The 22,811-nt window shown below is 38.4% G+C and overlaps 3 protein-coding genes across 7 annotated transcripts in view; 1 reads left to right on the top strand and 2 right to left on the bottom strand.

Annotated features, from left to right (window-relative positions):
• ARG2 (arginase 2) overlaps positions 1-1,123 on the top strand; it is a 30,535-nt gene extending 29,412 nt beyond the window's left edge. For 2 of the 3 annotated variants that reach the window (XM_011383977.2, XM_011383985.1), the window contains exon 8: positions 638-1,118. In XM_011383977.2, the coding sequence (XP_011382279.1) occupies positions 638-843 (206 nt within the window). In that variant the 3' untranslated portion in view covers positions 844-1,118. Of the gene's footprint in view, positions 1-637 lie in introns of all 3 variants that reach the window. The other variant, XM_011383967.2, reaches the window with a different exon arrangement.
• VTI1B (vesicle transport through interaction with t-SNAREs 1B) lies at positions 1,078-17,217 on the bottom strand. Of its 2 annotated transcripts, XM_011383996.1 has the most exons (6): positions 16,712-17,217; positions 8,722-8,780; positions 6,841-7,032; positions 4,521-4,694; positions 2,903-2,964; positions 1,078-1,406 (listed from the first exon to the last, which is right to left on the bottom strand). In XM_011383996.1, exons 1-6 carry the CDS (start codon positions 16,824-16,826, stop codon positions 1,310-1,312), a joined length of 699 nt encoding a protein of 232 aa, XP_011382298.1. In that variant the 5' UTR covers positions 16,827-17,217; the 3' UTR covers positions 1,078-1,309. The 2 variants fall into 2 exon arrangements, with proteins under 2 accessions (XP_011382298.1, XP_023382680.1); XM_023526912.1 differs by lacking the exon at positions 8,722-8,780 and having other exon boundaries at positions 1,082-1,406; positions 16,712-16,970.
• Positions 17,218-18,519: 1,302 nt separating this feature from the next.
• The window catches only part of RDH11 (retinol dehydrogenase 11 (all-trans/9-cis/11-cis)), a 15,522-nt gene continuing 11,230 nt past the window's right edge, over positions 18,520-22,811 (bottom strand). For both annotated transcript variants that reach the window (XM_011383941.2, XM_011383951.2), the window contains exon 7: positions 18,520-20,223. In XM_011383941.2, coding sequence (XP_011382243.1) covers positions 20,121-20,223 — 103 coding nt within the window. In that variant the 3' untranslated portion in view covers positions 18,520-20,120. The remainder of the gene's footprint in view (positions 20,224-22,811) is intronic.

Below are 22,811 nucleotides of genomic sequence, written 5' to 3'. Positions count from 1 at the left end.
TCCATCTAATCTTCCCATCTCAAACTCTTTGGCACCAGTTCTCAAACCCTCACAGAAGGTAACTGGAGTCTTTTATGGCCAGGTCTTCCCTTGATGGGAGTCCTAAAAACTGTCAGACTTGCAGAAGTGAGAGTAAGATATGCAGTAATAACCACTTCAGGGCACACAGTGCTTAAGAGATAACAGGTATAGCATAAGAGTTCAAAAGTGGGAACAGCTCTGGCTAGTGAGAAATGGGAGAACTCTTCACACAACTACATGCAGGCATCTGGAAGGTTCCTTAATACTGGAAAAGAGCACACATTTTCAAAACAAGTAGATGAGAAATTCCTTGCCCCACCTCTCGGGCTCCTTCCTTATTTTATCCAGAAAGTCTGACAGCTATGCCTTTTGTGTTAGTTGAACAGGGATGATTGATTTTATGAGTTTCTTTCAAAGCTACTCTAATATATCAGTGTTTTAATAAATTTATGCCCAAGAGGATGAGGTATAAGGGGCTTCCTGACAGTAGATAATTTTACAGTAGAAAATGACTTTTTTTATAAACCTTGGTTTATTCTGTTGGAGTGGGATGACCCTCATTGAAAGTAGTAGTTAGGGAATTTCTGAGGTCTTGTCATACACTTTGTTCTTTCAGGATTGCTGTCAGCACTGGATCTTGTTGAAGTCAACCCTCTGTTGGCTGCTTCAGAGGAAGAAGCCAAGGCTACAGCTGGCCTGGCAGTGGATGTGATTGCTTCAAGTTTTGGTCAGACAAGGGAAGGAGGGCATAATGTCTATGACCAGCTTCCTACTCCTAGTTCACCAGATGAATCAGAAAATAAAGAGCGTGTGAGAATTTAGGAAATACTGTGTGCTGACACATGTTCATCACAGTGGGCATTCCAGAGTTGTGAGATGTTTGAGGGGACAGGTACTTCATGGCCATCTGTGTCAATACTGCCTTAATGAGAACATTTACACATTCTCACAATTGTAAAGTTTCCTTTCTCTCTCCATTTTGGTGACCACTACTACTACTGTAAATGTATTTGTTTTTTTGCAGTTCACAGGTTGTCACTATGTTGGAGTACTACGTAAATTTAAAGAAGTCATAAACAGCATTTATTACCTTGGTATATCACACTGGTCTTCTTGCTGTTCCTTCACATTTGACTGGTTTTCCGTCTTTCCTCCCTCCTCCCAGTTTGGCTACACAGTGCATCCATGAACTGTTAGCTCACAGCAGCAATACGCTTATTCCACATCTCTAACACCATTCATTCACAGGGTTAAAGTTCTGGTCCATAAACCCTTCCCTGCGGGAAGTTTAATGCTTACGAAAGAATTTGTAATAAACCAGGCCTCCCAGGATGGCTAGCTCAAGTAAGATGATGATGGAAAGTAGCAGCTTGTTGGTTGTCACTCTATAAAGAGAAGCAAAATGAGTAGTCAGAAGTCTGGATAACCTTATTTCTTTCCATTCTTAAAACTGAGAGGTTTGACTTGGGGCTGAGACCAGATACTGTGAAGCAGACTAAATTTTTGATCACATAGCTACTTAGTAAGTATATACAGGCATTCCTTGTAGGTATTGCGGGTTTGGTTCCAAACCACCACAATAAAGCGAATATAGTAAAAAAGCAAGTCACATGAATTTTGCTTCCCAGTTCTTATTTAGTAATGATACTGTAGTCTAAGTGTGCAATAGCATCATGTATGTCAAAAAAAAAATGTACATGCCTTAATTTAAAAATACTTAATTGCTAAAAAATGCTAACCATCATCTGAGCCTGTTTGAAAATGGCCCCAACAGAATTACTTGACATAAACCTTCCATTTGTAAAAAATGCAATATCTTCAAAGAACAATATAAGGTATGCCTGTGTGAGGTTCTTTAGCTGGTGAGTGACAACTTGAAAGCTGCTTTAGCTGTAATGCAGAGAAAAACTTATATACCTCACAGAAATGTTGAAAACTGGGACAATATACACCAAATGTTTTGATTTTAAAATGTCTTTAAATAGTAGTAACTTATTCTCTTTAAAAATCACTTTTCTAGGAGGGTCTAGTTAGAAAAATATTTATTATTATCTAACCATATAGAGTCATACCAGTTACATACTACAGCTGTGAGCATATGTTGGGAGAAATGTTCGTGGCAGACTCTCCAGTGTCGAAGTCCAGCTCAGGGATGGGTCCTAAGTAACCAGAAGCTGGGTAGTACCTCTCTTACTTTCTCTTCCTTCATGAGCCCAAATGGATATCTCTACAAAGGTGTAATATATAGGAGCTTCAAAAAATTTACTATCTTGCCAACACAAAGAATCCAATCTCTGGTTCTCATGTTCAGTCTAGATTGGTTTCCCCCTACTCCACAAGGAATTTACCACTGTTTAGGAAAATCTCACTCTCCCACTAGTTCCACGGCTCGGTTGTGATTTTGTTTCATGTACACTACCCACTTATCCCAAACAGCCTCAGTTACAGTCAGCACTTACATCAACGGTTTTTTTCTTTCAAGTCAACTTCTTGCTAACAAGACAGAGCTCCCGTATAAGGGGTTGCCTCCCATGAAGGGCAAGTAGAGCCAAAAGCAAGCACTAAGCAACAGCAAAGAAAACAGTTTTTGCAAATATCTTTCAAGGAATATGAAGCTCTAATATTCCCATGTGCTGTCTTCTCTATGAAATGTAAGATGGGGTTAAAAGTGCTTCCAGTGGACAAATTTTCCACTGCTCCAAGTCAAAGTAGAATATATTTTTAACAAAAGATTTTCTGGGGTATTTAAATATACAAGACAACATTCTTTATTTCTTCAGTTTTAATAGGACCTTTGCAAGTCACTGTTTAGAGTTTTGACATTCTTGGTTAAAGACTAGCATTAAGAGACATCAATTTTATGACTATTTTTAAAACTTACTTTCTGGACATTGACCGGAGAATCTTTCGACTTTTGCTCAAGTTTTCACCTGTGTTTACCAGCTGAGAAGAGAAAATGGCAATTATTTTTCCCTTTGTTCGAAAGTATACGCTCTAGAATTTGAACATTCCTAAATGATAGTGGGCATTAGGGGGTATATGCTGAAATAGCCCAAGGAACCAAACCAATTTAAATAACAGCCTCTCTGAGTGTGAGTAAAAAACTGGAAAGGACAAGATACTTTAATACTTGTCGAGTAGGCTTAGGAATTATTATATCCCAAGGTTCCTGTGAGAGACTTCTTGGGCCAAGCTAATTCTTTACCTTGGCTACTCAAAAGAGAAAGGCTTCAAGTGTACCTTGCCAGTAACTGAAGCAACTTAAGATTTGAATTTGATCAGCTAAACTCCAGGACAGCCTCTTGAGTTACAGTTTGTTTTTGTAGGCTGGCGGATTACACCTGGCGTATGGTTATTTTTTCTTTTTTCTTTGCCCTTTTAAGAGATACTTCATTGAATTGTAGAAAAGAATTAATCTTTTTTAAGCCTTTAAAATCTTTCTTCTTTGGTTGCCTGTTACTAATCTATAGATAGCTGGAGGATATTTCAACAGATGCCACCTGCCATCTGTCCCCAATCCCCAGTGGCCTTAGTAAATTGATCTCTCAGCCAATTCCTTGGCTTTTAAATTCAACCAATCCACCTGATATGTTCAAAAGTCAAAAACTATACAATCTGTGCATTACCTTCTCCATAGTTTACCTTAAATTCAGTACTTCAGTATGAATTTTCACTGATATAAGTGCATCATTCTGATTTAAGAATGGAGAATTGTAGCTGTTAGGCTATACAAGAAAATCACCTCAAATCCCCACACTGAACTAATGTTTTCCCATCCAAATCTTGCCCACAGTATCTGTTTTTCAGTTTGGATGTGCTTCATGCTATTAAGAACACTGAATTTTATTGGCAAGTTACACCATTTTAAAAATTTCTATGCAGATGTATGTAAAGGAAGAAATGAGTTTTCAGAGCCTCTTAGAGTGATAGATTAGAGGCCCCAATAGAACCATCGTCTGGTACAGCCATTGTCTGGCTTATTTCCATTTTCTTCACACAACAATCCAGCTTACCTTAGGTAACAGTAAAGAATTACAGTCCACGATTAAACCTCTGTAAATTGTCAGTGGTACTTTTTTATGAAATGTGGAAAATAGCCTTGGCTCTAAATGAGAGGAAAATTAGGACCTTTTTAAGTAGATGGTGCTTTCATAAGAATAGCAGAATATTCTACTAGAAATAAAAATCTCAGAATGGTAATATAGGAATTAATAAAAGGATGGAGTGGCTTCAATCTTATATTTGACAACCTTAAATAAATGCAGAACTGGGTTTCTTCAGTCTTACCTTTCCCCCATCCAATAACCTCTAAATCTTAGGGGTAAAATTATTTTCAGGGAGATCTCTCAGCCACGCAAGCTAAAAACTGAGAAAAGCATAAGAACCTAAAAGGTTATATACCCTGGATTCAGAACTGCTGTAGCTTTCGGTTTAATTGGGGTTTAATGGGCCTGCCTACTTTCCCCACTCTTGCCCCTTTCCCAGTCCACCAGACTTACTCTATTCTTGGTACGTTCCAACTGGTCACGTTGCTCCCCCAGCTCTTCTATGATTTCTGAGCCAATCTGGTCAGTCTCTGTGGCAATCCGATGAGAACGCTCAATACTCTGAGTAGTCCGGTTCAAGCTGTCAGTGCCTTGCAGAAGCAACGCTCTTTGAGACTGTAGCCGATTCTGACAGGAGTATGGAAGAGAAATGTTTGACTTCTTCCATTATAAATACATTGCCAGCACAATCCTTCTGACAGAAGTATGGAAGGGAAATGTTCGACTTCTTCCATTATAAGTACATTGTCAGTGCAATCCTTATGACCAGTGCTTATGTAAGAAGAGATTATAGTGTGCAATAATTTTCATTATTTTAAGACAACCAAAGATGCTAATGAACTATAAGATCCTATTCAAGGTCAGACTAAAGCAGAACTTTCAATCCAATACAGGATCACAATACTTCCCACTTCACTGCTTGTTATATGTAAGGCAAGGCAAGAAGAATTAAAATCATCAACATTTTCCTTGTTCATAATGAATTTGAACTGGTTCCTGTGCTTTCTGGACAAGCAAACCAACTAAATTCTACAGCCCTAGAAACAGATTGATTCACTGAAGATTCCTACCATTGGTACTGAGGACTGAGGGACTATGAATAAGCAAATACAGAAATCATTTGGAAGTCTGAGACACTGCCACATTCTGGGAAAAACTTAAGTGGCTACACTCTTGGTAAGCCCAAAAAGAATTTCACTTCAGGCCAAACATAGAAAACCATACCTCTGATGTTGCTACACTGGTGATATACTTTCAGGGAAGGAGGTTTGTGGGGCCAAGTAAGGTGCCCTAGCTGCCCTAACTTCCCAAGTACCCTAATATTTAAATTCCCACCAAAGTTTTACTCCACCTATAATCCTAAGCACAGAAGGCATGAGACAGAAGTAGCTTTTTGTCAGGCAAGAACCACCACTGACAAGTGGGTGCAGCTCTAAGTTCTTAGCTATTCAGAGCATATACGCATGCATATACACACTCATAAATAGGCCAGCTCACCGGGCCTATTGCTGAGCAGGTGACTATTCTTAGATACCATCATCAAGAGGTCAAAAGATAGGTTCCCAGATCAGAAGTAAGAAGTCTTCACTTCATATATGACATATAGACCAGTGGATAAGGAAACTACTGAATGAGACTGACATAAACCCCAGTTACTTTAGCTTAAAAAGCAGGAATGAGGCTTTTTTTAAAAAGATGGGGATTGTCACCTAATTAGGTTAAGAAAGAACAGAAAAAGAAAGATCACATAAATCAACACCTGATTAGAGACAATTTTACTAAAGGTGGTTATGTGTATCTAAATTATTAGTTCTAAAACTAATAATTGTAAAGCAAAATTATTCTTCGGATTTATCTCCCCTTCTTTGTTTTTGGATTTTTTTGGTAATAAATGACCAAAGTCATTTTACACTTCTCATTTCACTTTAACAAGCTCCATCTGCCTCCCTTTTCCCAGTCTTCCTTCACAAGTGAATTCTGAAAATTTTACATGATTCTCAAATACTCTACTTTTGACTTCACCAATGTCAGGCCAGTATCATCTGAATGTCTTTCAAACTATATGATGCATCATGAAACTGTATCATCAGCCTTTCTACATACATAATCTGTACTTCCATTTCTCTCCCAGACTACTTGCTAGGCCATTTCTATTTCGTACTATGGAATATAACCCCCCAAATGCAACACATTAAATTTAATCTTTATGAAGTTTTATTCCTTTAACTAGCTTCTCTAGATAGTTTCAGAATATAGATTTTCGATCTAGCCAGTCTAACTTTATAAATCAGAATACTGGAGACTAGAGAAGCAGTCTGAGTCACTTTACAACAGAGCATTCTGCCTTCTCTACTGTATCTTGGCTTTTGGGCCATCTTGATATAAATGTAAAGGAAAGCTTGGGTTAATTTTGTAACAATACTCTGATAAATTACAAATCTAACTATTTTGGGGGTACATGTAAGAAAGAAACTGGATAAATGAGTCAGAATATAGAGTCCAGAGATAACAAAAATAAGTAACATTTATATATTACCACCATATACCAAACACTGTTTTATAGATAAAGGATACAAAGAAATGTAAATAAGCATATGGGTTTTGAAAAGATATGCTTTAAATAAGTAGAGGTAAGGGGAGAAAAGGAACTAGATTCAGGAAAGAGGGTAAGGTGGGCAAAACAAGAGTCTAGTGTATACTGTAACATGAATTGTACTCAACAATATGGTTAATTCTTATACCGCAGGCCCTTAAGGGAAAAAAATCAGCTTACCATATGCTCATTCTCTACAGCATATGTGCCATACTTCATGTCTCCTCGACCCCCAGGTGTGGCTGTCAAAGGTGTGCTTCTCACTTCCCGGTGGAGTTTGGCAAGGTCCCTCCGATAGGTTCGAATCTTAGACGTCATAGGGTTACGGAAAGATAGGGGTGCATAGCGTAGTTCCTCTTCCATCTCTGACAGCTAGGAAGACAAAAAATAGTGAGTGGACAGACTGATTCTTTTCTGTCTCATCTGGGTATATGCCTAGTTTGGACTCATCAAACCACAGATATCCCAAATCAGTTCTCATGAGACCATATGCTCCACAAGGACAAGGGGCCACATTTAACAGGTTCACTTCATTATTCTGAGTGTCTGCACAGCACCTATCAAGCATAGAACAGGCATTTGAAAAGTATATGTTGAATTAGTAAAAAAGAAACAAGCACCTTACAGCTTATTATACATTTTTATATACATTCTCATTTAATTTTCACAACAAATCAATAAAGTAGAAAATACTATTTTACTTCACATATAAGACTTGAAGAAACCTGTTCAAATTTACACAATGAAAGAAGTCAGGATTTGGAATCCTCAAATTCTTTTCAGTATACCAAGTTCTTACCCCGTTATGTTTCAAGTGCTGTCATGAAGCACTTTGAGGCATTTTGTATCAAAAATGATAGGGGGTCTGGCATCAAGGTTCTTCCCTTCTTCCTCCTCTTTCTGAAAACTAACTATCTCCATGTGGGAGATTACCGCAGGCCCACGTCGGATTTCCATTTTTCTGGGATAAGTGAAATATAACACCTAGACATGTTCACAAGAGGCCATAAATAATTTTCATCTGCCTGAGATGGCCAGAGTAGGATTGGTTCATTTTGCTAAGTTCGGAGAAAGACAGTAAGCACCAAAAATTAAATTGGTATTAGCTAAAAGATTTTTTAAATGCTATTAAAATGTTAACCAAAAAAGACTGGCTCTGTAACAAGTATCATAGATCTGTCCAGCTGTACACAAGTATTAAGAAAATAACAGTACTCTCATCATGAAGGAGAAAGTTTCTACAGTCTGGTGGCCCAATCCTTCTTAAAATAGATGTACAACTGAGAAAAGGAAGCAGATAAGCTTAACTTCTCAAACTTCATTAGGATAGGGAAGTTGTTCTTCAACAAGAAGGACATTCTCTAGTTTAAAAAGAATTTTTCTCCTCCTCAGTCTACTCTGGGGTAGCAAAGACTAGGGGCAACTATTTCTACAGAATTCTACTAGGGACCTGGATTTTAGCCCCAGGCTCCCGAAAGAGTTTGCTGAAGCTAGAGCATAATGGAGACAGGAAGACTCTCCTAATAGGTGAGAGCAAGGTTTCTTTTCTTAAAGGCAAGATTAAGAGAGAAGCAGTTGTTAAAACTGCTTAGCAACCTGGACCAACTTCTGACATCATTAGGTCCTGATTAGGAACTCATCCCATCCATGCACATCTCGTCCAAGGTACCGAATCCAGGCACTATGCTGTCTTTTAAAACAGAAGAGAATGTAGCTGGAACCACCTCCGAGCTACATTTTCTGTGACAGTTTAACAAAGAACTGATCTTAATGGCCAGCTTTTAAAATGAGATTTTAAAAGACCAGCCAGGTAAATGTATGAGAATGCCCTTATGAATCACATCAGGAATGTATTAGTATTATCAAAGCTTCATTTCAGGAGAGTCTTCGAACTCTACCCATTTGTTTTTGTTAACTCATTCCCATTAACTGGCCTCATTTAGTAAGAAATAATCAAAATCAGAATCAATAGGTGGGAAGAGTTAATCTGTGATCAGGTCATTAGCACTGGAAAAGATGAACACTAGGTAGAAGAAGTAAGGACTTGCTCCCTGTTCTCACCGTTTCATTTGCTTCCTGTTGCTTTTCATCAAAATCTCTGATCAACTTCTTCTTCTCTTCTGGAAAAATAAGACAAGTTTCAAACGCTCAGTCTTGCTTCTGTAGAGGCCATCCCTCTGCTTAGAATAAAACCCCATTCCTCCCCTGTTGGGGACAGTAGTACTTAATCACTCTTAAAAGGCATTGAGACATGTATGGGAGCTTGTTACCACAATGACTGGGGAAAGGGGAGAGGGAGGGTATTACTATTGGCATTTAGTGTCCAGGGAACAAGAATATGCATGCTTGGGACAGTCCTGCACAACAATTACCTGGCCCCAAAGGCCAATAGTGTCCCTGCTAAGAAACACTACAGGTCTAAATTAATCACTGTCAATCTTTTTTCCCCCAATCCTAACTAGGCACACTTTCATCCATACGAATGTTGAGCTAGAAAACAGTATGGAGGTTTCTTGAAAAATCAAAAATGGATAATACACCTTCTGACTCAGCAATTGCACTTCTAGGTATTTATCCAAAGAAAACTAAAATAATTCGTAAAGATCTATGTACTTCAAAATTCATGGCAGCACAATTTACAATAGCCAAGATATGGAAGCAACCTAAATGTTCATCAACAGACAACTGGATAAAGAAATTATAGTTCACATGTACAATGGAATATTACTCAGCCATTAAAAAAAATGAAATTCTACCACTTGCAATGACATGGATGGACCTAGAGGTTATTATGCTGACTTAAATAGGTCAGAGAAAGATAAATACCATATGATTTCACTTATATGCGGGATCTAAGCAACAAAAAGAACAAACTAATCGAAAACAGATTACTCACAAACATAGTAGACAATTTGGTGACAAAGGGAAGGGGCGTTGCGGGGCTGAGAGAATGGAGTGAAGGATTAAAGGAGTACAAATTACTAGCTGATAGTTAGGCATGGGGATGGGGAGCACGGCAGAGGGAATGCAGTTAGCATTAATATGATGGCTAGGTGGAGGGCTGAGGGAGGGAGCAATTGGGATCGTTTGATGAACTATATAGATGTCTAACCAATGTACTGTATACTTGAAACTAATTTAAATACATTTTATAAAAAAGAATGTTTAACAATATTTGTTCTCTGAAATTCCTGTCCCCACTTTCAACCACACTCTGAATCACTTCTCTTTTTAACCCTTATCTACTGCTTTTCTGCCAAAAAAAATTCAAAACTCATCTATTCTGTTTGCTGGAGAGGCTGCATGGGATGGCACGTTTTTTGGCCATACCTACTGGCAATGGTATGGGAAACAATATAAACGCCACTGACTCAAGCAGTAAGAAAATCATTCCCCTTTCAACTGTCTTTCAATCCTTTGCATCATGTCATTTTGGTGCTAGTAAGTATTTAATACCTAAAAATTACTACTTTCTCCTTTTAACAAAAATAGAAGAGGCTTTAGCATCAAAACAATTAACATCTAACTAAAACACCATTGTTTTGTCTTTCTTGTATTTTTCCTGATCATTTAGATAGGTTCTGCCGATTTTTGCCATTTAAAGTAGTGTTACAAAATTTCTTTTAAATAACTTCATGTATTACATAAATATGTTTCACATGAACTAAATTGATATAAAGAACGAAAAAGTAAACATGGTACTTGGACATGTCAAAAATGATGAAAGGAGTACTGGCATGCCATCACTTGGTAAACACCTGAACAGGGTAGAACTACTGGTGAGTAAAGGGAGTTAAGTTCTCGTTCTAGCTTTGGGCTTGACCCAATGTGTAAGCCTAAATAATTCTCTTCAGCTTTTTGGGATCTGACCTCCTTCCTTGGCTATAAAATGAGGAGGTAGGTAATCCCTTCATATCTAACGAGTCCTTTTTATGAGGAGCTTCATTTTAAAAAATGTATACATTCAAATGAATGTTCACCCTGGAAATCTACACATAATCTATTACCACAGTTACCATTGCTTAAAATATTTTTTGAACTCATCTTTTGAAATTACCTTCACAATCTAGGGATACAGCCTTTTTAAAATTGTGGTAAAAAATATATATGTAACATAAAATTTACCATTTTTACCATTTTTAAGTGTATAGTTGAATGGCATCAAGTATATTCACATTGTTGTACAACAATTACCACCATCCATCTCCAGAACCTTTGCATCATCCCAAACCGAAACTCTGTATTCATTAACACTAACTCCCCATCTGCCTTTTCCCAACTCTGGTAACTACCATTCTACTTTCTGTGTCTATGAATCTGACTACTCCAGACACCTCATACAAGAGGAATAATCATACAGTCTTTGTCCTTTCGTGTCTGGCTTATTTCACTTAGGATAGTCTTCAAGGTTCAATTATGTTGTAGCACAGTTGGGGACACAGTCTTTTAAAGCTATGTTTTTTCAGTCAATATGACTCCTAAATACAAATCAGCATTTCCATCAGCTGAAGAAAAAGCAATCTTTTCCAATGCCAAAGTAAACAGCTGAGTGGGGCTTATGGAGGGATGGCATGTGGGTAGTCAATATGCTGTCCCAAAATTTTCTTGGATAATTTTGTTTAACCTGATTTTAACCTTAAGTTTTGACTTTTGAATCCAATTCCATCCAAATAAGATGCAATACTGTGTCTTTACATGAACTTACATTATGTCAATCACAATAGTATCTAGTATATCAGTTGTCTGCTGTTTTTAAGTGATTATAAATCATTTGGGGTGTGTACATTCTATATTCTCAACTTGAGATCAAGCTCCTCCAGAAGAAGAAAATTTACTTTTTTCTTTCATAGGTCCCATAGCTTCTAGAACTTTAAACCTGACAATGCACCTTTACTATGCCTCATTCATTGTTATGTGCTATTTCCTTAATATATACAAAGCACTCCAGGTGAACTATTTTTCACTCCACACTGCCCACAAAACCCAGGGTTTGTTGTTTAAAAAAAGAAAAAGTTAAGCCATGGCAAATGGTCTGCATCTTGACCACCCTGATGTAACTGAAACAGGCACCAAAGCAGCTATTACTATGCCTGAGTGGGCTGTGTTTTCAGCCACCAGCAGTGAAATAATATCTGCAATCAAGAATGGCTACTTCCATGGAGAGGTATCATATTATTCTGCAAGAAGCTGTCACACAAAGTGCTGAGTGTCATCACTCTTCTGTACAGGTCCATCTCCAAACTCAAGCACACTTACTCCTAATCCAAGCCAGACAGTATGATGTAGTCTGTTTATATATAAGTATGTTCCCTTCCTAGCTCACATTTTTCTACAATTCTGGTAGTCACAAAATCTCCTCCCATATTCTTCCTTTGTTAAAAAATATGAAAATCTGCATTCTTAAGAGGCAAATTCTAGAATGATTCAAAGAAAGTGGCCACATAAAAATAAGAGTAGGGAGAAAAGAGGCAGCCCACAGAATCTTGACCCTTTCACTAACTTCTCTGCGTGATTCTGTTATTCTCAGTCGTTCTGGAGTTGGAATACTCCATTCTACATGAATTCATAAGACATACATTCTCCTAGGAGTGTTCTATAGCTTACATACTTTAAAAAGAAATACACTCCCTTTGAAAACAATTTGAAGAACCTCACCACATTAAGAGATCCTTTATGTAACTTAACATTAAAAAAAAAAAGCCACTCTAATCATCCCCTCTAATAATGAAGCCAGGGAAGCAGATACTTAAAGGTTCAAAAGAGGCTGAACCTTTATCCATCTGAGAGGTATCAGTAGCTGCTTCTTTATATTTTAGTCCCAGAATCGTCAAACCAATGATGTTAGAGCTGAGAGAGACCTCAGAGATCATCCAGTCTAACCTCATTTTACAGTTGATAAAATTAGAGACTGGAAAAACTGCCTTCACCAAGATCATAAGAGGAGTAAAGGTAAGGCGACACTAGTTCTAGAATGCAAGTTTGACTCCCAATCCAACGTTTCTGTACATTATAGTTCTAAGGAGCATTTCTGTGCTCCCAGGGTATAGCCTTTAGCAACAGGTAAGATCTGTTCAGACCTTTTAATTTTTAAATTAGAATTAACACTATAATCAACTACAAAAAAGCTGGTCTGCATACTGGGTGGAATGGGCATCATAAACAAGAGTGAGCCACTCCAAACAACACTATCTACCACCCACACTCCTTCCCAAACCAGTCACATGTAAGTGACTCATTCTGAGACTGACTGTTTGGTAAACTGAGTGGATGGCAGCACCACACCCTGGACATGAATAAAATAGAAGCAGAAAGTCAGCTCTGAAAGACAGAGCCAGAGGAAACCTTCATTAACGATCAACGAGGTGTCAGTTTCTCTTCCTTACAGGAGGTTTGAATTACCAACTCAAGAATGACTAACCTTGGCCCCTAAGAGTTGTGGAAATAATTTCGGTTTCACTAGGATCTTTAAAATACGTGGCCAGTTTGCTTTTGGCACTCCACCGTGGCATTTCTAGGATCTACATCCTCTATATGTAGACCACAATAGTTTTACCTGATTTCACACCAACCACATAGGAGGTAAAAGCATTAGAGTCCTCTAAACCTGTTTCCTCATCTGTAAATAGGAACTATAACAACTGACCTCATAGGGTCATTTGAAAGGGTTAAAGAGATAATACATATAAGAAGCACTTGGCAGATGCTAGGTACATCAAGGGTTCAATAAATAGTAACTACTATTATTTTTTAAACAAATTCTTAGGTAGGATAAACTAAAAGCAAAAATAAAATTCACCAATGAATATAATGTTGGAAAAATTAAATTCCAGTCATTGAGTAATTGGTATTTACCCATCTTCTGCAAAGAGTCCTCCATAGTGTTTTTTTCCTGGTTCCCAAGATAAGTTCTCATGTATAGGTACCAAAATTTAAGTAAATTAAATGGAAAATTTTTGACAATTTTACACTCATTAAGACATATGGAGAGATGCCTTCAGGTGCTACAAAACCAAAACTAAAAATTATATCTATAGGCACTTACTCTGTTACTTGGATAAGAATTTACAACAATTTGAGGTATTTAGAGAGGTACCTTTTCAGATGCTACAAAACTAAGACTAGATATTATGGCTGTAAGTGCTTCATATCATATTAAATGGATTAATAATTATCACATATGCTAACAGATTATGAATGCCAAACAAACTTTCTATAATAGAACACATTGTTAGCTATCCTTTTTTTATAGATGTATACAACCATTTTAAAAGTGATGAAAATATGAAAAACAGTGTATAATAGAAATAAAATCACACTCCTTTCAACACCCAATCATATACTTTCCCCAACAATCCAGAGTAGTTATACAATCATTCAGCAAATATTTATGAAGCACCTAGAATGTATTAGGATAGGCATCATTCTCGGTGCTTAGGATACATAATAAACAGACGAAATATAGAGTTAACGACAGAAGAGGGAACACTTCCAAACTCGTTTATGAGGTCAGCATTATACAGATACCAAAACCAGACAAGGACACAGAGAAGGAAATTACAGGCCAATATCCCTGATGAACACAGATGCGAAAATCCTCAACGAAATATTAGCCAACTGAAATCAACAATACATTAAAAGAATCACACACCCTGATCAAGTGGGATTTATTCCAGGGATGCAAGGATGGTTTGACATCTGCAAATCAATCAACGTGATACACATTAACAAAATGAAGGATAAAAATCACATGATCATCTCAATCGACAAAGCATTTGACAATTCAACATTCATTTATGATAAAAACTTTTAATAAAGTGGATATACATGGAATGTATCTCAACATAATAAAGGCCATATACGACAAGCCCATAGTTAACAGCAAACTCAACAGTGAAAAGTTTTCAGGAGCAAGATCAGAACAAGATATGGATGCCCACTCTCATCGCACATTTGGTATTTGGTGACCAGAAGTGAAGTGTTCTGTGTGAGTACTAAAGGACACACACAGAAAAGAAACACACAGGAGGAAGGACTGGGTTTCTCCTTATACAGGAAAGAAAAACTTAAGAGGGGAAAAAAATGGGTTTTCCTTATATGTACATTTCCTCTTTATATATCCTTGGTTCTTTTGTCATAAATTAATTGACCATATATGTGAGGGTTTATTTCTGGGCTCTCTGTTCTGTTCCATTGATCTCTGTATCTGCTTTTATGCTAGTACCATACTAGTTTGATTATAATAGTTTTGTAATATAGTTTGAAGTCAGGAAGCGTGATCCTCTAGTTTTGTTCATTTTCCTCAAAATTTCTTTGGCTAATCAATATCTTTTGTGGTTCCATACAAACTTTTGGACTGTTGCATTTGTGCTTGGGTAGAAATTCACACCATTTTGACTGACCTCTTCACAGAAATGAAAAAAAAATTATGTAGATGACAAAGGTTAATATAACTAAGTTTTCTATTTTTCATACAGAATACATTATTTAGCCTTATAGAAATGGACACTGCAAAATTTAATTCAGCATCAGACTGAAAGAAAAGTATTTTTCAACCATGTAAATCAGATCCATCACTGTCCTGGCTCAATACCCTTTAACTGCATCCCCTCACATTCAGAAAAAGATGCAAATCTTTCACTATGGTCTACAAGGCCACACATGATCCGCCTACCGCTTTCTAGCCTCATCTATTACTACTACCTCCTTTGCTCATTCCACCCCAAACACACTGGCCTTCTTGCTCTTCCTAGAACATGCCAAGCTCATTTCTGCTTAATGGACTTTGTAGTGCTATTCTGTCCTCCTGAAACTCATTTTTCCCAGTTTTTTGCATGGTTCACCCCCTTACCCATTCAAGTCTTTGTTCAAATGACATCTCTTCAAAGAAGTCTTTCATGCCATCCAATTTGAAAATAGAGTGCCACCCCCCTCAATTCCTTTGCTCTGCTTTATCTCTCTATACAGGCATACCTTGGAGATATTGCAGATCGGGTTCCAGACCACCGCAATAAAGCGAGTATCACAATAAAGTGAGTTGTAATCTTTTTGCAGGTGGAGGGTCTTGCCTTCAATTTGTAAAAAAACGCAACATCTGTGAAGCACAATAAAGCAAAGCGCAATAAGACCAGATATGCCTGTGTTATCCTTAACACTACCTCTTAATATTTATATATTATCATCAATTCACTAAAATGGGAATTTGTAAATCTTTTCACCGTAATTTGCAATATTAACAGCATCTAGGGCACTGACTGGCACATAGGAACCTCTCCCACTAAATACATGTTAAACAAACGTATTTATTTCATTCTCTCCAGTCATTCAATTCATATGACCTTGGGTAACTAAAACTTGAGCTTTGACCCTTAAGAGAAAACAATAAAACACAGTCTTATCCGCCTTACCATCAGGATCAAGTTCATTCTGAGGCAAAAAACTATGCTTCCTACAGATTTAATTGGACAGCTCTAGTTCTTTCAAAGCCAGCAGCAACCTGAAGTTTGCAATCAAGAGGCAGGAAATAGTACAAGCAGAAAATCCCTAAGAGGACCACACCTAAACGACACCATCCCGATTTTAATGACCAATCGCTCCAAACTGATATTTACCAACCCCAAAAGTCACGATTCCTTTGGATTCTTAACCTTTTTGGTGCTACGGATCCTGAGTCTGGTGAAAACTATGGCCCTCTCTTGAGAATAACTTTTTAAACGCATAAAACAAAATAAAGACAGCTACAAAAGCAACCAATTCTACTGAAATACAGAACCGCAGATTTAAAGTCTCCTATGCTCTTTCTGCCAAAGTGTAAATGAGAAAATTTTGAAGGCTACAGGAAAATCAAGAATGACACTCCCAAGACCCACCCCTAACTAAGCACCCAAGGTGGAAGCAGGGAGCTCCAGGCGCCGGGACCCAGCTGGCTCTAGGGGGCGTGTTTGAGGATGAGGAGCAGAAAGAAGAGGGCCTGGGTCTGGGAGGAGGGTGGAGACTTTTCTTTCCAGAATGCGTGCGACCGAGTTCCCCGCGGCTCCACCCGCCCCCGCCTCACCTGTTCCTGCAGCCCCCAGGAGCCGCTCCGGCACCCGTCGTAGGTCTTCATGGAGGCCGCGGAAGATCTCATGTAGTTTCTCGAAATGCTCAGAGGAGGCGGCGGAGGTAGCCATGGCGCAGGCCACGCTCGAGTACTGGCCGCGGAGATTCGGTGCGCGGGCCCGCTCCTAGCCCGGCGGTCAGCCGCCTAGCCCCGCAGGCATCACGGCGACCACCACTACCGCCGCCCTGGACGAGACGCTTCCGGGGCCGCGGCGGGGTCCTTCCGAGCAAGAACGCCACTCCCTTCATTCCGTCACTGAAGGATCGCCGAGCGCGAAAGCCTGATGGAAAGTCGGATGGCCTCTGCCGCCCGGGCGACTCCCATGAGAGTGGCGGCGCGCCGGAGTAAGCGGCAGCCCCGGAGTCCCGGAAATACCCGCTCCAGTGTTGGGGAGAACGCCAAAACGGAAAGGACTGCGCGGACCCGCGGGACGGGCAGCGCGGCCACCTCTCTCCAGGGCCCCGCCTTCCGGCGTACGGCGTACGCTGCAGTGCGTGCCGGGAACTGTAGTTTGATGCGGAAAGAGCTCCGACTCGGAGGTCACGCGTCGCAGCGGGGCGGTGGCCCAGCCAGCACCGTGGCTGCCTAAGGTGAAGCTAACACGCAGTGGTTTGGACGTCACCCTCACTGTCATCGTACTGTTTGGCCACCGTTTCTCAGTTCACGTCTTGACTAAATGTTAGCTTTCAACCCTCGAAAGGTAGCCGGGCTAGGTTCCTCCTTGCTCTGGAGCGGTAAAGCACTTTTTCTGGGGAAGCCAAGTGACTAGGGTCACATTCTTTCAGAAGTGGTCTCTGGGCAGTGTGATCCCTAAAATACGCAACCTCTAGCGGCCGGGTTGGCCTTAGTGCGTTCGTTCACTCAGCAGGTGTTTAATGTTAAGCGTCGTCTCTGTGCAGGGGATCTGGGCATATGTTGGTAAATAAAAGATTCCCTTTCTCTACTGAGGTAATTTATAATGTGGTGAGCAACAAGGTCTCGGCTTCAAGTCTCACTAAGTGTAACGTGTTAACAAGTATGAAGTCTTTTCCTGCACTCCATGGGTTTTCATAGTTCAATGGAAGAAATTCCTATTTTCACAGATTTCATGGTTAGGCCTATGGAGCCCGTCCTGAAATATTTGCTTGTCAGCTCAATACTAAAATTGCCCACACGTATTAAGAGATACATTACTGCTCAGGAGGAAACGATTTAGTGATTTATATCTCCTGGACCTTTTTCATTTTATTAGATTGAGTTCATTGACCATTGATTAAACAAACTTTTGGTGAGCTAATATTCATTAAGCATAAAAAGATAGCAAAATCTGAGAATGTCTGTGACAGTGTGAGAATGTACTGTGAAGTCCCATAGCTTTGTTAAAGAAGGAGCAGTCACAAAAAGGAGAGAGAGAAATACCCTGGGATGGAAGAAGTGATATTTGAACAGCATCATAAAAGAAAAGTAGAAAATAGGTGGATGAATAATCATATTATCACACATTTGAAGTTAATGGCATTTCAATTGAGACTACAGTGGCTAGATTCTGGGACAAATTATCCTCAGAATGAGAAATGATTTGCATAACCATAATAATGAAGTGTTTTCTTCTTTTGACTAAACATTTTCTGTTGACTCTAAACTTTAATTTTTAGTGTTGTAAATAAAAACATGATAATAAAAAAAATTTGTCATTGATGGTTCAATATAAATTAAGTAAAATTAATTCACTTATTCTACTGTACTATTATAAAAATTTTTTCAATTTTTCCATAAAATGGCCATTTCTAAATATGTAGTTTAATGGTCAAGACAAGTTAACACAAGATTATTTACAAATAGAAGAAGACTGTGGTCCCATAACTCCTTCCTCACCAAAGTCCAAGAAAACTAAAAACTATTAGAATAACATACTCTAAACAAGTGATAGAAACATTAACAGTTCCTCAGACATCCTTTGGCAGCATTAATGTTGATAAAAGTTCTTCAAATGTAGATTTTTTTTTTAGCAAGTAGACATTTTAATCTTGTCAAAATAATGTAAAGAAATGCCCTAAAAGATAATTAAATTGACTGTAACTACCAATATCAGTCCTTAAGATAATTTTGCAGAAGAAAAAATTGAGGCTTTTTGTTTGTTTGTTTTGATTTTTTTCCCTGCCACATTGGTTGACTGGTACTTATATGAAGATAGTACCTTATCAGTCTACCTAACTCAGGTGCTTACCCTTAATCTATAGCTAGCTGGATATTGCCATCTTTAGCTGTTTTTGTTTCTTGGTTTTTTTAATCCTTAATTAGTCCCTTCATTGCATGCATTATCTTCCAGGCTTATTCTCTTTTTTTGAATGTCTTTCCTGCTACCCAAGGTGCATCTTGGTGGGTAGTTATCAACATACACAGAGTCTGCTTCCTCTTGCAGCTCTACCCATTTGTATCGAAGACTAGATGACACTGGTTTACTCCATCTCTGATCTTTTACCTGCACCAAAGTCCAGTTTAATACTGTTCCTTTGTGGCTATTTTTAATTTTGTGAAAAAACTCCTAACTGTATAAATACATAAGAACACATATACTAACAATCTCCGAACAGCCTTTCCTTTCTGAATTTCTAAGCAAAACTAAGGCACAAAAGGAGACCTCCATGGATCTGGGGTCAGTAATTGAAGTCAGGAGGTCTACCTTCTCAAACTGTGCCTTTCATTCACTCCTTACTCGTCAGAGAAATAGGAAAATGACAGTTTAAATTTGAATTTTTATTTCTGCCTTCCCTCAAATTTCTGCCGACCTCCAAACCCCACAAACTTCTTAGAAAAGGAAGCTCTTCCATGGTCTAGACATGGGAAAGTTCTTAACAGTGGCTTTCGGTTGTCAGAGATAAAGCCATACCACAATCCTGATTCAGTTAAATTTCCTGAAATGATCCAGATGTTGGTGCCATGATGGTTTTCTTAAGAGGTAAGGCATAAGCCCTGCTCTCGAGCCAAGCTTTGTGACTTCTGGAGTTCAACTGAGGCTGCAGTGTGGCCCCCTTGAAGTGAAGGTTGGTTGGTTGTGAGGAACTAGTCCAAACTGCCACAAATCAACGCTGCCATAGCTTAGGTTCTCCTACGTAGTAGGTTTCAGGCCACATGAGAGTCTACTTATCATATGATATCTCCAGTAACTGGCAATAAGAGGAGCAAAGTGTATCTGGACAAATGCAAGGTGTTTCGATGAATCTGGCAGTGTATGCTTGGCTTTTATCAGCTATTAAGCTGGCAAGGCTGGAAAGTTTGCTCTCTTTGTGCTCAAGCTTTTGGCCATCCTGAAGGAGAATCAACTTGGGAGGAAGTACCGAGTAGTCTGCTGCAGTCTGCTCTTGGGTCCAGCTGCCACCATCTGTCAATCCATAGGGATGCCCAACAGGTCACAGCTGACATCCCATAGCCGCCTTGCTATCGTCTCATTACGAGCCTGGGCAGACACCCATGTCACATGGCAGTCACTGGAAAAGAAAGAGGGGTTTAAAGAACAGGGTTAAGAATGGAGTCTGTTCTCTGCTTGGGATAAGGAATATGACAAAAAAACAACCCAGAGATAACATGTCCTCTAGGCTCTTCACAGATCCAGCGTTTGGCCTAGCTCTTCACTCTCCAATATTCACCCCAGAGAAAATGTAATTTTCTGATCTGAATGCTTTGTTTAATAAAATGCATATCATTTAGTCTTTATATTTCTCTTTATATGTATATATTTAACTATAATATCAGTGCCCGCCTGACACCTGTGTATGTCCATCTTGTTCAAATAAATCTCTGAGGTCCATTCTACAGGACTTTGTACAATGTCATAAAACTGAGATCCTGCTATCTACATTGGTCACAGATGTTTAGAGTAGTAAAAAATGAAAACGACAACAAAAAAACACTTCTTATTGCTGGTCTTCCACAAGTTATGAATGTTTTAAACTTGAAAAACAAGTCAGCTTCATAAGTAACCAAAGAAGGAAAAGATAATCGCAGAAAAGAAATGGTAACAAGGTACCCAGTGTTTCATATACCTTCTCTTCATTGCTATAATTCTAATTATGTTAAGTCCCCATTAAGTGCACGGAGGTTACCCCAACTCTGCACTGCCCAGAAAATTTTCTCAAGGATAATTCTTTTACTCATTTTTGTATTTTCTGTATCTGGTACAGAGCAGGTATCCATTGAAAGTTTTGTTTGTTTGTTTGTTTTTCTTAATGATTGAGTAAACAGATCACAATCTTTGAAATTATGTGAAAAGCATTTTTAAAAACTACTATTTCAAGAAAACTGCTTCCTGGACATTTGAAACAAATTCTGAAGGTGAAAAGGTGAGCTGACAAGTCTGAAATAACCACTTGCAGCAAACCCCTAACACTACGTCCATTTAGACAGTGCTACTCAAAGTGTGAGCTGTGGACGAGCAGCAGAAGCATTATCTAGGAACTTGTTAGAAATGCTAATTCTCAGGCAGAGTTCAAAACGATGGTTATAAGGATGCTCTATAATCTCAGTGAGAACTTCAACAAAAAGACAGGAAACATAAAAATGGAGATAGAAAACATAAAAAAGCACCAGTCAGAAATGAATATGCAATAATTGAAATGAAGAATACATTAGAGGGAATCAATAGTAGATTCAATGAAACAGAAGACAACCAGTGATTTGGAAGATAAGGTAGCAGGAAATACCCAATCAGAACAGCAAAAAGGAAAAAAAATCCAAAAATATGAGGATAGTTTAAGAGACCTCTGGGACAACATCAAGTGTACCAACATTCACATCATAGGAGTACCAGAAGAGAGAGAAGACAAGGAATTGGAAACCTATTTGAAGAAATGACAGAAAACTTCCCTAACCTGGTGAAGGAAATATACATACAAGCCCAGGAAGGCAGAGAGTCCCACACAAGATGAACCCAAAGAGGCCGAAACCAAGACACATCATAATTAAAATGTCAAAGCTTAAAGACAAAGAGAGAATCTTAAAAGCAGCAAGAGGAAAGCAGTTAGTTACCTACAAGAGCGCTCCTATAACTCTGTCAACTGATTTCTCAATAGAAACTTTGCAGGCCAGAAAAGATTGGTATGAAATATTCAAAGTGATGAAAAGCAAGAACCTACAACTAAGATTACTCTACCCAGCAAAGCTATCATTTAGAATTGAAGGACAGATAAAGAACTTCCCAGACAAGAAAAAGCTAAAGGAGTTCATCACCACCAAACCAGTATTACAAGAAATAGTAATGGGACTTCTTTAAGAAGAAGAAAAACAAAGAGCAAAAATATGAATAACAAAATGGCAATAACTACATATCTATCAACGATTACTTTCAGTGTAAATGTATTAAACACTCCAATCAAAAGACATCGGGTGGCTGAATGGATAAGAAAACAAGACCTTTACATATGCTGCCCACAAGAGACTCACTTCAGATTGAAAGATATACACGAACTGAAAATAAAGAGATGGAAGAAGATATTTCATGAAAATGGAACAAAAAAACTCAGCTGGAGTAGCAATACTTATCCCAGACAAAATAGACTTTAAAACAAAGCCTGTAACAAGAGACAAAGAAGGACCTGGTAATTCCACTTCTGGGTATTTATCCAAAGAAATCCAAAACACTAATTCAAATAGACATATGCACCCCTATGTTCACTGCAGCATTATTTACAATAGCCAAGATATGAAAGCAATCCAAGTGTCCATCAATGAATGGATAAAGAAGTGGTACAATGGAATATTACTCAACCATAAAAAATGAAATCTTGCCATCTGCAACAACAAGTATGGACCTAGAGGGTATTACGCTAAGTGAAATAAGTCGGATGGAAAGACAAATATATGATTTCACTTATATGTGGACTCTAATAAACAAAATAAATGAACAAACAAAACAGAAACAAACTCATAGAGAACATTTTGATGGTTGCCAGATGGGAGAGGGTTGGAGAATAGTAATAAAAGGGGAAAAGATTAAGGTACATATTGGTCGTTAAAAAATAGTCACAGGGATGCAAAGTATAGCATAGGAAATATAGTCAATAATATTGTAATAACTATG

This window comes from Pteropus vampyrus, unplaced genomic scaffold (assembly GCF_000151845.1).
Source record: "Pteropus vampyrus isolate Shadow unplaced genomic scaffold, Pvam_2.0 Scaffold15, whole genome shotgun sequence".
Lineage (NCBI taxonomy): Eukaryota > Metazoa > Chordata > Mammalia > Chiroptera > Pteropodidae > Pteropus > Pteropus vampyrus.
Note: the sequence above shows the minus strand (reverse complement) of the source record. Positions and strands in the feature narration are given on the sequence as shown.